Source organism: Chelon labrosus (assembly GCF_963514085.1).
Source record: "Chelon labrosus genome assembly, chromosome: 18".
NCBI lineage: Eukaryota > Metazoa > Chordata > Actinopteri > Mugiliformes > Mugilidae > Chelon > Chelon labrosus.
Genome location: NC_140351.1, coordinates 12,303,171 through 12,318,243, shown reverse-complemented (window position 1 = coordinate 12,318,243; position 15,073 = coordinate 12,303,171). Strand labels below are relative to the sequence as shown.

The 15,073-nt window shown below is 44.0% G+C and overlaps 1 protein-coding gene across 1 annotated transcript in view; it reads right to left on the bottom strand.

The window, feature by feature from the left end:
• LOC311503597 (cadherin-12-like) overlaps positions 1 to 15,073 on the bottom strand; it is a gene marked incomplete at its 5' end in the record, with an annotated part of 234,434 nt that overhangs the window by 210,153 nt on the left and 9,208 nt on the right. Inside the window, 9 exons of the mRNA XM_084566411.1 lie at positions 5,099 to 5,829; positions 9,520 to 9,771; positions 10,558 to 10,666; positions 10,813 to 10,934; positions 11,015 to 11,151; positions 11,971 to 12,224; positions 13,111 to 13,292; positions 13,418 to 13,585; positions 14,875 to 14,994. Coding sequence (XP_084422537.1) covers positions 5,339 to 5,829; positions 9,520 to 9,771; positions 10,558 to 10,666; positions 10,813 to 10,934; positions 11,015 to 11,151; positions 11,971 to 12,224; positions 13,111 to 13,292; positions 13,418 to 13,585; positions 14,875 to 14,994 — 1,835 coding nt within the window. The 3' untranslated portion in view covers positions 5,099 to 5,338. Of the gene's footprint in view, positions 5,830 to 9,519; positions 9,772 to 10,557; positions 10,667 to 10,812; positions 10,935 to 11,014; positions 11,152 to 11,970; positions 12,225 to 13,110; positions 13,293 to 13,417; positions 13,586 to 14,874; positions 14,995 to 15,073 lie in introns of the transcript that reaches the window.

The window sequence follows — 15,073 nt, the reverse complement described above, 5'->3', positions numbered from 1 at the left end:
CAATGCATGTTAAAAATAAAACCCTCTGAATGAAGCCACATTAAGCTGTTATCAAGGGAATAAGAAACTGGGTATGTGCTTGCAACTTGTTGGGGGAAATGTTGCACAAGGACAGACTGTTTTAAATAGTCCAGGCACAGGACAAGGAAAAAAAAGCCACAGGCGGTCCGCTGGCGCTGTCATGTCTCGTCTGCATACCAATATTTCACCTGCATTATTGATTGCAGTACTTTGCATCCTTTAGTGTTTTCCAGACACAATAGACCCATGAAAAAAACCAGCATGCATTATGAATCGTGACATGAGGCCTGCTTTCTTTCGAGCCTTGCAGGGGGCACACAAACAAAGTCTTGAAGTTGCAACCTGGCGCCTGCAGACGGTCTGTGATAATCTTAGAGCAGCTGTGCATTACCGGTTTCGAGGCAAAGCCTCGGCAAGTCGGAGCTGAAATGACTCATTCGGAAACCATCTGCAGAAGGTCACGGACTTCACTATTTCAAGTCTTGTAAATGGCATTCGAACAACCTTTAACCTCGGCTCCTGGCTGCAGTGGCTGCTTGCAGCGTGCGTCGCAGAAGAAACGTCAGAAATGCTTCCCGTCTTATGTGAACAACTCTGGAACCAATAAAGCCACGGCAGCTCACAGTTGCTTTGCTATCCAGCCTTATTTGTGATGTATTATTCCATGTGACATCCTGATGCCTTTCTTGTATCAAGTGGGATATGTTCCATATAAGCGCTAATCATGCAGTTACATGTGAGTAGAAGCTCTCAAAGCTAGCAGAAGCCCTAAGGAGGCTCAGCGCTCGGCTAATTTGACCACAGTGACCTCACTGTGGGCAAACCAGTGTAGGGACATGAAACATAGTGGTGATACACTATTAATGAATAATCCCTTTTCACTGGATACATGAATCTCCGCATTGCAAGTCACATAGACTCACATTTCCTTTGAATCATCCCACTGGACAGAGAACCAAATCTTTTTCGTTGCAGCTTATTTTTACATGTTAGAGGTCCTGTCATGGTGTTGAGTTTTATATATTTGCTGTAACCCTGTTTGGCTTTCCTGTTTGCATTTTGTAAGCTTTTACTCGGTGTTCCGTGGCCTGCTTCGCTTCCTGGCTGTGCTTCCCGTCTGATTATGATTGGTTTCTTCTTGTGTGCTCCTCCCTCATTGGTTTCACCTGTGTCTCGTCTACCCCTCAGCCTTTGTGTGTGTATATATATATATCTCTATCAAAATGCCCCTCTCACCCCCTTGGGGTGGTATCTGTATCATTCTCAAGCTCTGGTCCTTGAGTTTGAGGGTTCTGCGCAGTAGCTTAGCTGTACCTAGGACTTCTGATGTTCCTGGGATCTGTTGGAGCCACTCCCCCAGTTTAGGGGTCACTGCCCTGAGTGCTCCTACTACCACAGGGACCACGCTCGCCTTGACCGTCCACATCTGTTCCAGCTGTTCTTTCAACCCTTGGTACTTATCAACCTTTTCGCGTTCCTTCTTCCTGATGTTGGCGTCAGCTGATATCGCCACATCTATCACCACCGCCTTCTTCTGCTCTTTGTCTATCACCGCTATGTCCGGTTGGTTAGCCAGGACCTGTTTGTCAGTCTGGAAGCTAAAGTCCCGCAGCACCTTGGCCCTGTTGTTCTCAACCACCTTCTGTGGTGCGGCCCATTGGGATTTGGGTACTTCTATTCCATACTGGGTACAGATGTTCCTGTACACTATTCCAGCCACTTGGTTGTGTCTCTCCATGTATGCTGACCCGACTAGCATCTTACACCCTGCTACTATGTGCTGGACTGGACTATCTCAGGGGCATCTTTGCATAGTCTGCACCTTGGGTCTGATCTACTCTTGTAGATCTTGGCCTCTATGGCTCTTGTATCTAGGGCCTGTTCTTGTGCTGCCATGATCAGTGCCTCTGTGTGTACGTATATATATTCCTGCCTTTGCCAAGCCGTCTGTAAATCACCCCGTTAACTTATGTCCGCAAAGTTTTCTCTGAGTTTCCCGTAGCCTCGTTTTTCCTACTCTTTCTGCTCTTTTCCTCGTGGTTCCTTGTTTCCCGAGTTGCTGTATTGCCTTAAGTTTTTTTTTGGATTACCCTGCCTACCCTGCGGTGCTTTTTGTTCCAGATTCTTAGAAATTTCATGAAAGTTATTTTGTTTCCCGTTCCTGCTTCCCCTTGTGTCTGCATTTTGGGTCTTACCTCTTTGCCGCTCAACACAACAAGTTCCAATGAAGATTCTTCACGGGCACTCAAAATAACGGTGTCCGTGGATGAAACATCACACTTTTAGTCATGACCGGTTTGTTCAAACCATTTATGGTTTAATTATACTGCCAGGTTTTGGGGTAAATGTCACAATATAAAATGGTAAGGTTAAGACTCTAGCGGCTTGTGATTTCCACATTCATCGGAGGTATTGACCAGCCATTCTTGAGACGACAACAAGCTGAAATACATAATATCATGAATAACCTTCACCATTATTAGAAGCTAAGAGAAGATCAATAAGGAAACACAATAATCTCTCCTGTACAGTAGGCTGTGGCGGCTCCTGGACATCGATATAGCACCCTCAGGACATGGAGATGCCGTGGGTTCGTTACAGAGCTCCTATTCCAGAGGCTCCAGAGGTCTCTGTCTGCTCACACTTTCAGAATAAATCACTTCTGAGGGAAGAAGCACGGTTCGGAATGTGCAATTCATTATATGTAGTAGAAAAGTGAATGTATTTCAGCATTTTTATAATCTCATGAAGGTAATCTCGGCAGAAAAACATACTGTATCGGACTTCTTATCTCTAATTATGCATCTGCCAACGTCAGCTTTGACCCTTAGTCCATCCCGTTCTTGTGAACGCCATATCACAGGAACATTCGCAGGTAATTTCTTAAAATTTGGCACAAACGTCTGTTTAGACTGAAAGACGAACTGATGAAAAGCGAGTGGTCAGAGCCCACTGTCACGTTACGCCCCACCCATTTTTTCTGAACACAGAATATCAGATATGCCACGAAGGCCTTGCAGGAATACCTTCAATTTAGCACGAACGTCCACTTGGACTGAAGGACGACGCGATTAAATGTTGGTGGACAAAGTCACTGTGGCCTCGCATAACACATGCTTGCCCATTACTGTTGGCCGAGTTGCTGCCTGGCTGTTATTCTACGCGTTGCCACCACTTAACTCTAAATTACACCATAAATTGCAGTCAATAGACAAATGATTCAACTCTGAAAATCAAGTGTCACTTGCTGATTGATTAGTAGTACAGAGTTAAGACAGAGAGGTAGACTAATTACTTGTACAGACGTATTCAGACATGTCTTTTCAAAAAGTTTCGAACAACAACGTTTTCAACCTCCTGTTAGTTCTGTTGTGGAGTGAGCTCTGAAATATTGTGCTCTGGCGGTGATGATGGATAGCTGTTAGTGATGCATAGTATGAAGCAGTCATTGCTGTGGAACTGCTGTGTGCCGCAGCAGCTTGTCTTTTCATATCTTTTATTGTTAACTTCGGCTAGACTCTCTGTTCCGCAGTCCTCTGTGGATATGTTTTACACAATGTTCCTTTTGAAGAAGAAACTAATACTGTAAAAGCGCTCACCGACTTTATCTGAAATGTGAACGGCTGACAGGCGTTTAACAACACCGGAACAATCCAGGTTTGATGAGTTAAAAATGTATTTTGGGAATTAAAAGCGGCACTATGTCAAGCGCCGCAGCAGCGAGCCAGTAGGTGTTTAGATTTGAAGCAACGTGAGGGGGGCATTGATTCGAGGCATCTCCGCGGCCGCCCACTTATCAGCACGTTCTGTTTTGATTAACGGAACATTTGCGGATGACTGTGAAATTTGCCACATGGAGTTTAAGATGGGAAATACCGTTTTCTACCGATGAGTAGTTTTGTTGGAATTCTCCACGGGGCTTTTCGGCACAAATGGAGCACATGATAGAGATTCATCCTTTGATGTGGTCTAGAAATACTGTGCTGCTTTTCAGTCAATATTTGTATTGTCCAAAAGGGGTTAGCAAATCCGCCTCAAACACCTTAGCAACCATTCCACTTAAAAACCGTATTTACAGTAGGAGGCACACACTTCACACTCAAAAAAGTATACTGACCTTTGAACATTACAGTTGTTGCTCAAAATATCATTAAAGGTTTGTAAAAGTGAGATGTAGAGGATGGTGTGCTGTGTCCTGGACCTTGAATGTTGCTAGAAATACAGCTGAGGTGAACCTGAATATTCATACACAATCTAAACTTCATATCAAATAAATGGCTTTCTCATATTCCACCTCTGACACTTCGCCACCTCTCATGTATTTTCTGAATTCAGGCAGCTTTTCAATATCTAACATAACACAAAAGTTCCCAACTTGCAAACTTTTTTCTTTTCACACAAATTCCTCTCGGCAACCACAAAAGCAGGCAACGGACTGGAAATGTTGCTACTTTTTTTTTTTTTTTTTTCATTTTCCATTCATTTTATTAAGAAAATAAGTATAAAAATATAAATATAAAACAATATGACTCCGCATTCAAACAGCATGAATTCCGTGTGTATGACACTTTTCCTACGACATACACTTTCCATTACATGTTACACCTATATGATGAAATGAATTCACAGTTTGACAAATAAACCGCACCAACCATTCACGTGGACGTTGCTCGCCAAACGAAGATAGCAAATAGTATATATAGGATGTCCATCATTTAAAAACAACTATGTACATGTACAGTATTTAATGGAGTTGGCCGGAAAAGCCGTTCGACTCCTTCCCTTGCCCCCCCCCACCCCTCCCCCACCAAACCCAGTCCAGTACCATTAAACATTGATAGTATACAATACTACTATCTCTCAGGTCAATTACAAAACACATTGTCCACACCATTGTTCACAAAAAATCCTAAAATTCAAAGGCATCTTCACTGATTATGACCAAAAACGGTAAAAGTTTGAGATTTATACTGTATCTGCGTTAATGAGAAAATCCAACTCGGTTCAAGTCTTAATTTCCATTTCAGCATCCACACGTGGATTGTGGAGTTTTCTGTCTGAGTGCGTGTGTGTGCAAGTGTGTGTGTGCGAGTGTATTTGTGCATCTGTGCGTGAGAATCAAATAGACAACTAGTTGACTAGCGAGCTAGCAAACTAGACAGAAAAACAGATAGATAGCTTGATAGATAGGCAGACAGACAGTCAACTAACTGGCCAGCTAACTAACTAGACAAACAGCTGTCTGGCTAGCTAGCTAGCTAGGTAAACAGACGGAAAGAAAATGGGCTTGAAAAAAGAGAGACTGTCATGGCTCTGTCTAGGTCTCTCTGTCAGGGCTCCTCCCTATGTACATCTCCGCTAACTTTTTGAAATGTGGTCCCCAGTTGCTGAGGTAATCATAATCCTGGTCCCCCTCAGTGGCAGCGGACTCCAGTGAACTGAGGGATTCTGCCAATGACCCGCTGCCCTCATAAGCATACGTGGCCAGGGAGTCATAGGGGGGTGCCGTGGGGTCTGAATCGTTCTCCTGAAGCCTCCCGTTAATGAAGTCTCTGACATCCGTGTTATCCTTTATAGGTGATGTCCTCCGAAAGGGAAACAGCATTTCGGGTATGATGTCCCTGCGTAGCTTGTTGGCATCCATCACCTCCGGGTTGCGCAGTGTGCCGATATCAAAGGCCTGAGTGTCCTCCTCTCCGCCCCCTTCATCGTTGTAGCTGACAACGTTGTCTCTGACATCCTCTTTGGAGATGATCAGAGGCTCCTTCTTCCTCTGTCTCCTCAGGGCAGCAAACAGCACCACGATCACTACACAAAAACAGTGGGATATGCAGAGAGAGAAAGTGCAGCATAAGATGTGCGTCTCTTAACATGTGTCATGCATTAAAGTGCGCAGGGGAGTAAAGGCGCAGAGGGGAGACATATTTGCTGCCAGTGACAAATCCCCAACACTGCCTCAGGCATTCACCTCCCATTATTAAAGATTCAGAGAAAAAGCTTTTTCTTTCTTCTCCCCCTGAATGGCACATTCACTGCAAGGAAAGCACTACGTTTGGAGGATCCTTTTTCATGCTGTCAAACTCTCGTCCTCATATCTTGTCTCCTCCTTTTTTTCTTTCTCAGTGGTTAAAGACAATCAGGGTTTGCAGAGTGAGCATGTTTCAGGGAGTGGCACTAAACCCGGAATTTTTCTGAAAGAGATAAAACTGTATCTTATTTAGGACGAGCACAAAATCCTGCTCCACCTGTGCTCCTCTGCTTCCTTTTTTTGTCCTCACTTCAGGCTCTGCAGTCGCCTGCTTGCCTCCCACCTGGGCGTTAATTACAACCCCTTCAACATGGTTTGGATGTGGGTGGGGGTGGCTGTTCTTGACGAACATTTGTGACCGACCAGTGCCATGGCTTCAGCCCGCTCGGAGGGCTGCAGTGAGGAGGACCAGATATGGCGAGCCGTTACAGCTCAGCGCCTGCCCGTCGGAGTCAAGCAGAGGTGAATGAGATGGTCTGTCGGGGGGGGTTCAAGCGCGAGAAGCGTCAGATAATGAGCAGATGTCATGATATTTTGCTCAAGAGGAGATCACGGAGTTTAACCTTCGGCAGGCTCGATATGTGAGAGGAGATCTGCACAGGATTGGAAATTTGGAATTAAAACAAGCAGATGGAAGAAAAGCTGGTCGCTACTACACTGCTTGTACCAGTAGTTTAGTTTAGTCCCAAGCAACATTGTGGCAGATGGACAGGGGGTCAAATTCAACACATGGAAAGGGTTAGGGTTTCTTATACGAGTCAACTCATTAGTGGATTTCTTTTTATTGCATTACCCTGAGCAGTCTGCAGTTCACTGTGTTTAGTAAGCCTAAAATGCTTCCTGCCTAGATTTATCCTTGCCCAAGCAAGATAGGCCTCAACGACAAGTGAAACACATTAACTATCGATATGACTTATTGATATGCCACTGACCATAAGCCCCAAAGGACTCTGCTTTTTGCTGGCTGAAACATTAGGCGCTGCTGCTGCTGTTATTCCTCAATTCCTGCCGTGAAGCGGTGCTTTGCTTTGTCACGTGTGACCCACTTAAGAAAAGGCAATACAGACCGTTTTGTTAAGTGGATGTGTTTGCTAACGAAAGGGACCTAGAACCGGTGCGCCACTTCCCGACGTAAAACTGACCTTGACCTGTCATTGACTGAAGATAATTATGATTGCCAGCACGTTAAGAGGAACGCGATAAGACGTTCCGCGGCGCTTGGCTGCAGGTTGTGTCGTTATTAAAGGTTTCTGCCGTGGCCTTGACATTGATTTATTGACACACCGACGGCATCTGACATTTGTCCAAATATAGAAACTCCTTGGTTTCCCAATAGGCAACGTTTTGTGTCACAACTTAGTGCATAGTTTGCCTTACAAAGTGTCTTAAGTCTGTGTCTCATTTTCTACCAGCTGCAGTGTACTTTTTGCCTGAGGTACTTTTGCTAGTATAATTTGCTCACATGAGTCATCCCTCTAATGGCCCTATTGGGCTTTTTCAAAGGCAAATCCATATCAAAACTTTTGCCATTTGATGGTCAACTGACATCACAAAGGGCTCACAGTCATTCCCTGTGAATTGGTCATTTTAGCATCAACAATGATGCTGTTTTAATCATTCTTTTAATATATTGAGATGCTCCACTGCCGTCGGCCAAAGTGGTGACCACTGACAGAATGACATCTTTTCAGTAACTCTGTATTGATTGAAGTGAGCTGGGAGTCCAGGCCTTTAATCGATGACCTGTTTGTTATAGACCCTGTAATAGCAGATATGTTCAGTTATTTTTTTCTTTCTGTTTTTCTTTTTCCTCAGGAGCCTGCACTTGAGCAAGCGAGTCACTCTGGTCTATTTTATTGACTTTTTTTCAGCCTGAATTGGCGGCAGCACAAAGCATATGACTGGAGTGGGAATTTCGTATTTTGTCATGTGTCCCTACCAACAGATGCTATAGTGGGTTCACTGAGATAGTTTTTCTGGCTTATGTTCCACCGAGGCCCAGGGGCTATGCTAAAACAGTGAAAGGACCATCCAGTGGCGTGGTATGGATGGATAGCTTAGCATGTGCGGCCCTGGTGCGTGACTTCAAGGTCTGGTGAATCTGTCTGGAAAAACTCTCTGTCATAGGAAGTGGCACCATCTCTGTTGATTTGACAGAAGTGACAGCCCACTAAAACCCATCCCCGAAGAATAATTTTCCAATCATAGCCGAGCAACTTAAATTAGGATCTGCATCCATGCATAGCCGTGTGCATTGGGCTCTAGTAAGGGCAATATTAACTATCTCAAAAGGGCTTTAAGAGACTTTTAATAATCACCTTTCTAAGACCATAAACACGGAGCCATAGTGTGAGGGGTGGATTAAATGGTTTATGTCAATTCTAACATAAGCTGCAAATCATTCAGAACACAGTGGTACTTCCAAGCCACATGGCTAACCTTTAGATAACTGCATTAATGTGTGGCATTGCGGGGTACAATACAAAATAAGGGACGTTGTTATTGATGTTTTGGAGCCTATATGTAGATGGCAATTAACTGCAATGTCTTGCTTTTTATTTGGGAGTTCATTCTGCAGCAGCCCAAGTCAGAACATAAGGCTCTACAGAAATATGGACAACAAAGCTTAAATCGAACCATTGTATTTCTTTTAACGCAAATAGCCTGATTTGCCAACCAGCCATGCAGGGCTACTCCTTGTATCCCCATTTTCTAGAGGGGCCATAAAATGAGTGACTTTTTGGACTTTAGCTTCAGTACGCAGGCACGAAGTGGATGCTTCAACCTCTTTTACAAGATGTTTGTTTAAAAGACAGGAAACAAACACATACAACACATTTCCATTATATTTTCTACATACTTTCTCCTTTGCTCTTACACAATGTACAATTTAAGTCAACTTTATTTATTGGCCAAGTATGCACACATACAAGGGATGAGTTCTCTACATTTAACCCATCCATTAGTAGCAGTGAGCACACAAGCGGCTCCCAAGCAGCAGTTTGGAGCGCAGGTGCCTTGCTCAATGGCAGTTCAGCCATGGATGTAGTGGGGATTTGAACCAGTGACTCTACAGTCGCAAGTCCAATTCTCTAACTACCAGCTTACATCTCCTCTCTTGCACGCTTTTCTTCCACCCTGGTGTAACGGTCAGCCCTCAATTGTGCCATCTGCTCTTTATATCTGTGCAACTAGCCCCCCATATTGGCATCACAGTAATGGATGCATCATATCGCATTGCATTTGCAGATTATCAGCAGGACGTAGGAAATGTTTTGAATGTCTGAGAATAAAAACTAGAAACACAACTTTGGCCAATTTGTGACTTATATAAATTAAACTGGCTTGAGTAGAAGGTCTGAGTTGTTCCTATACATCGAAAAAAAAATCACCAACTGCTTCCACGGCTGGACCAAACATCACAAGAATAACAACAGGGCGCACACATGCACACAGACGAGGGGACTTACTGAGGAGAATAATGACACAGAGCAGTATGGCCACCAGAGCCCCAGTCGTGAGACCATCTGAGAAGGGCAGGACCTCGGGGTTGCATGACTGCATGTTTCCACGGCTGTCACAAGCGCACACGCGCACTATCAGCGTGCTGGTGCTGCTCTGAATGGGGTAGTCATTGTCGGAGATCACTACGGGCAGGAAGTACATGCTCATCTCTCGCCGGCTGAAACCTCCCCTCCGCGTCAGGATATTGGCAGTGTTATCTGCGGAAACATGCAGATGGGCAAAGCTTGTCAAAGATGGGATGTTTGAGTTAGCGAAATGACATCTTTATTTCTTTTAATCTGTGTTCTGGCTGATATGCAGGACCATTCAGATGTAATGATAGGGTTAAAACAGGCTTTTTAGTCGCCATCAGGAGTCTCTGCTCGAGTCTTTTCATTTTGCCTACTGAAATACATACCATGTTACTATTTATTGGGCTAAACCTAGGTCTAAGCATACTAATGTATCAGCCTAAATAAAAAGGGACTATACAGATCCAGCATCTGAAGTTTCCCAGCCTGATATTGCAAGGCTGCAGAACTACCATGGCATTTCTTGCTTGAAAAAGCAATTGTGAAACCAATGTTCTTTATGGTAAGACAGACAAGGAATGGTAGCATATAGGCTGATATTCACAATGGTATTCTGTAAGAGGAATTCACAGCTTATCTAGATCTCTTCAAGAACCTGTATCATCAGGACAGTCAGGGTTTTGTCATGTCATCCATCTTTAAATCCTAAAGTTTGGGATTTTGTGGGAATATTGACCTGAACGCCAGCCCAAATTTACCCTACTCATAAAATGTTTGTGGGGGAAAGTTGGCCAGGAGAGCAAAGATCTGATGGGCCAGTCTAAGTAGTTGGACAGGCTTTATGTGGCGATGGACAGGAGCACCTTTGGGTTGACTTAGTTTACATCAAAATGGCTCTGACAGGTTGTAGAATTATCCAGTAGTTTGGCAATGCCAAGCTATGGATTCGCAGGAATAATGCAAAAGTCTTACCTTCCCTGTCAATGATGGTGAAATTCGGGTTGGTGGCACTTATACTAAAAACAAACTTGTGTCCAACCAGGGGTTCATCTGTGTCGACGGCGCTTATTGTCTGAATCAGCTGTGAGGAACAAACAACAAATATGAAGGCTAAGTTTACGGAAGCACATGCCGTCTTATAATTCTTCTAATTGTTTAAATGATAATTACTGATTTTTATTAATTCTTCTTAAGACTTTCTTATTGTAAACCATGAATTTCAGTCACCTGTCCCGCTTTGACGTTCTCACAGACGAACGTGTCGTAGGACATGGCGAACTCGGGGGCGTTGTCATTGACATCCAGCACCTTGATGAACACAGGCACTCGAGTTGTCTGACGTGGATTGTCTAAAACAAATGAAGACGGAATTAAAATGATGATATACATCTTGATAAAAGTCAATTACGGTCGAAGGATGCCAATGTACTTATTTCGGTGGCCACCACGGAGATGTTGTGCCATTTGGACATTTCTCTGTCCAGTGCTTTCAGTGTCGTGATCGTGCCATTCACGGAATCGATGTTGAACAGCCTCTCAAGATCAGTGTGTCGATCAATGGAGTATCTGCAAGAAGATCACAAGATATTGTGACTAATTCATTAATATATTCCGATCCTTACAAACACTCTCAAGGGCACATACAAGATAACTAAAAACATGAAGTGCATTGTTACTTAAAAAACAGTTTCACTCAGTGCATTACTTGTTCTCCCCAAAAGAAAATGTATTCGGTGCTCTCCGTTGTCAAAAGATGATGCATCTTTCCTCGAGCCTGCTCATTTGTCACGGTCACCCACCTGAAATCTGAATACGCAACGCAATGCTCCGCGCGGCACGGGCCGAGAGCGGCGTATCTGTGCGTCGGAGACGAGCCGCCCGGGCGCCATGTGTGTGCGGAGCGGCGGGCGCTGAGCTGTGTGAATCGATACGGCAAATTGGGCTCTTTCGTTTTGACTTTGTGCAGCGCCACAGAGGGCTTACATAATTGCGGGAAATAAACAGTGTCTGTATTCACTTCACACGGCCGCCGCCATCTTCCGCTGGGAAATCACCAGGAGGGACCCGTGAATAATATCCCCCCACCCCCACCCTGACACATGGCGTGACTGATGTATTAGATTTAGCTAAGTGGGCACATTTTTGTCCACACTCTATAAAACTAAGAGGAGACTTTGTGTTTCTACCATGTGTTAACAATCATATTACTACAAAAAAGCGTTAAAAGCATGTGTATGGTGAGGTCTTGGCTCAACAGGCCATCGGTTCCTTTCTAAGTTTTATAAACGGCGAGAATTGAATTCCCAATGAATTAGCTGTGAAAATGCTGGGAAGCTTTAAACAGTCCAAGGTCTAAACGCTGCTCCCGCGTCACTTGTAGCGTACTTGACCGGCTTGTTGTCGGCGTCGGGGTCCCTGGCCGACACCACCCCGACGAAGCTGCCGGCCGCCGTGTCCTCATGCACCTCGATGATGTAAGGGTTCCTGGTGAAAATCGGGGACTCATCCACATCCTCCACCGTCACCTTGACCGTGGCGTAGTCTTTGAATTGCAGACCGTGGATGAACCTCGCATCCAAGTAGGTGTTTTTCACCTCCACTCTGAACTCGTAGTCCCTCTTGCTTTCATAATCCAGCGCCTGAAGATGAAAGAGCATCAGAAGTCAAGCTGTAGACTTTTCCATAAAGAGAAAAAAGAAAAAAGAAAATAACAGGCCGCCTCCAGGATTTTGATAGGCAATTCATAGCATTTCATTTGTCTGCCTTTATCTTATTCATACTCTAAATTCTAAGTTACAAATCCAAGTGAGAAATACTGATCTGGGGAGATCTTAGGGGAGAACTAAAAAGAGTTTCTAGCAAAAGAATCTTTTATATAATTCATTTTACAGGCTTAGGGTATCTGATTTTACAGTACAGCTCAAAAATAAAGTCTGTCATATCTTTCTTACATGAATAAACGTTATCACGGGGATGTTTCTAATCTGGAACTGCGCTGTTCTGTCTTTCCGCTCAAGTATTATAATTGGGAAAGAGAGGTTTAACACATCAAGACGGAGCTAGAGTTAGCTTAAATAAAAACGTATATTAAAATTGGACTTCATGTTGAACATATTTTCCAACTGTGACAGGTTGAAGTATTTAAACTACCTGTTAAAGACAATGATAACAGGTTATGGCTGAGATAAAAAAAAAAATAATAATAAAGGAGCTGGGTCTTTTTTTTAAAAAAAATAATAAAAAAATCATAGTTTTTACACATCTGTCAAAATGAATATTCCAGATAATAATGGATTATTTTTTTTTATTTCCTTGGGTTTCCATGTGGATAGTTTGAATAAAGATACAGAGGAGTGTTAATTACAGCTGTTTCTAAACATACCCATTGCCACAAGACGTGTTTGTCTGATTACGCAGCCATTATCAGTCAAGTTACATGACTGCTAACAGTGTCTGTGTTGCTGATTGCGGTCTATAAAAGAAAATGGAATAAGAAGGGGGGGAAAAAAAAAGAAAGTGAGGTACCTTTTTGATTATGATGACTCCCTCCTGTGTGGTTTGGTCGGTGATGATGTTGAATGTGTCATGGCCGCCAACGATGCTGTACTCCATCTCGGCGTTGCGCCCCACGTCTGGATCGTCGGCCTTGATGCGGCCGATGGCGCCTCCGATCTCCGTGGACTCCACGGTGGTCACGCGGAACGAATCTGCACATGACAGCGAACGCGGCGGATTCATGGCAGGCTCGCTTGGCCGTGTAATGTGGAGATTTGTCTTTCGGAAAAGCCTAATACGAATCAATACGGCATGCGGGGAGAAAGCGGTCTCTTACGGTTAGCAAAGCGTGGCGGGCTGTCGTTCACGTCGGAGAGGGTTATGCTGACCGTGGTGGTTCCTGAGAGCCCGCCCATCTGTCCGGCCATGTCTTTAGCCTGGATCACGACCTGGTAGTTTTCTTTGACTTCTCTGTCCATGCCGGGCAGGGCTGTCTTAATGGTCCCTGGAAAGAAACACCAAGCTTTTCACCGCCCTAAAGAAAAACTGTGTTTTGGGGGGGAAATGATTTGCTGTCTAAGATCAATTCTGCCTCCCAGCCCTCCTAGGAAATTACATTTAAACACTTCTGACTTAGTATGCCAGTGTCGTTGTGAAGGCAAACCTAAACAGTGGCTGGAATAGGCTTCCTGGCAATGCAACATTTAAGTACCACATACAATTTGGAGCTCAAGTTCGGAGTCCCTGGCCTGGAGTTAGTTGTTACTGAGTTTTGTTCTTGATATATAACTACAACAGTGTAACATTTAGGGATATTTGTGGCTGTTTCAAGGTTTAGGGCCTCAGAAGTATGGAATTGGCGATTTTATGGAGCCAAGCAGTCATCTGCTTTTTTTCCCCAATAATTTCCTTTCTTCTAAATGTGTAGAAGGGCTGGGATATACTGACAACATTCAGTAGTAGAAGATGACCAAGATGGACCAACATCTGAAAACAAACTCATTTCGGCTCCATTCACTTGTTTGAACAACTGGTTGATTTGCTGCCTCCGTTTTTCCGTCCCTCCTGGAAACTCCATCCTTTCGGGGGCAAACATGTGCAGAGAGATTGGATTTATTCCAATCACGGAGAAATGACGGGGTCATCATAACAGGCTTGCCACACCCCACCCACCCCTCTGATTTCCTCCTGATTGGGCCAGTCAATGGTCCTGATCAGATTGTTGTGGTTACGGGAGGCCCCTTTTCGTTCTGATTGGGCTATTATTCTGATTATTAATGGGGTATTAGTGCCCATGTAAACACGGCTACTGTTTCCTGATAATGGAGGATGTGCAATCAACGGTGAATGCTTGGAGATGAAAATGATCATCCCGCGTTCCTCCTGCTAAAACAAGCCACTCAGCTCACTTAAGAAAAGTTCATATATTGCTTCGAATTCTGGACCCGCTGTAACTAAATAATGTGGATAGTCACATCAAAAAGGTGGATAATGTTCATGTGGCTTGTTGTGCGGTTAATAGAAATGAAAGTTTCAGGACTACAAGCACCACAGTCTTTGAGAATTAATGCATCGGGATGTGAAATTGATGCTAAAAATATTAATCTTTTTGATGTGCTCCTAAAGGGAAAATAAAATCTTGGTTTCAGTAAGATGAAAAGGACTTGGAATCAGATAAATAAATTCTTATTCCGCTTATTTAACTCTCGCAAACATATTTCCGGAGCGTTGCGAGAGGTCTGTTTGCAAAACATTAGGCACCGCGTCCAACGCTTCCCGCTGGGCTTGGCTTACCATTTTCGGAGTCCACGGAGAAATATGGTTGTCCCTGTAGGATGCTATATACGAGCTTGGCACTGTTCCCATACGTTTGATCGTCGGCATCGGTGGCAGTCACGGTGGCAACAGATGTACCTGCGAAAAGAACCAGTCACTTTTAATTGACTGTGATTCTGCACATGTTCAGCCCGAGACTTCCAATTTCCATTTACAC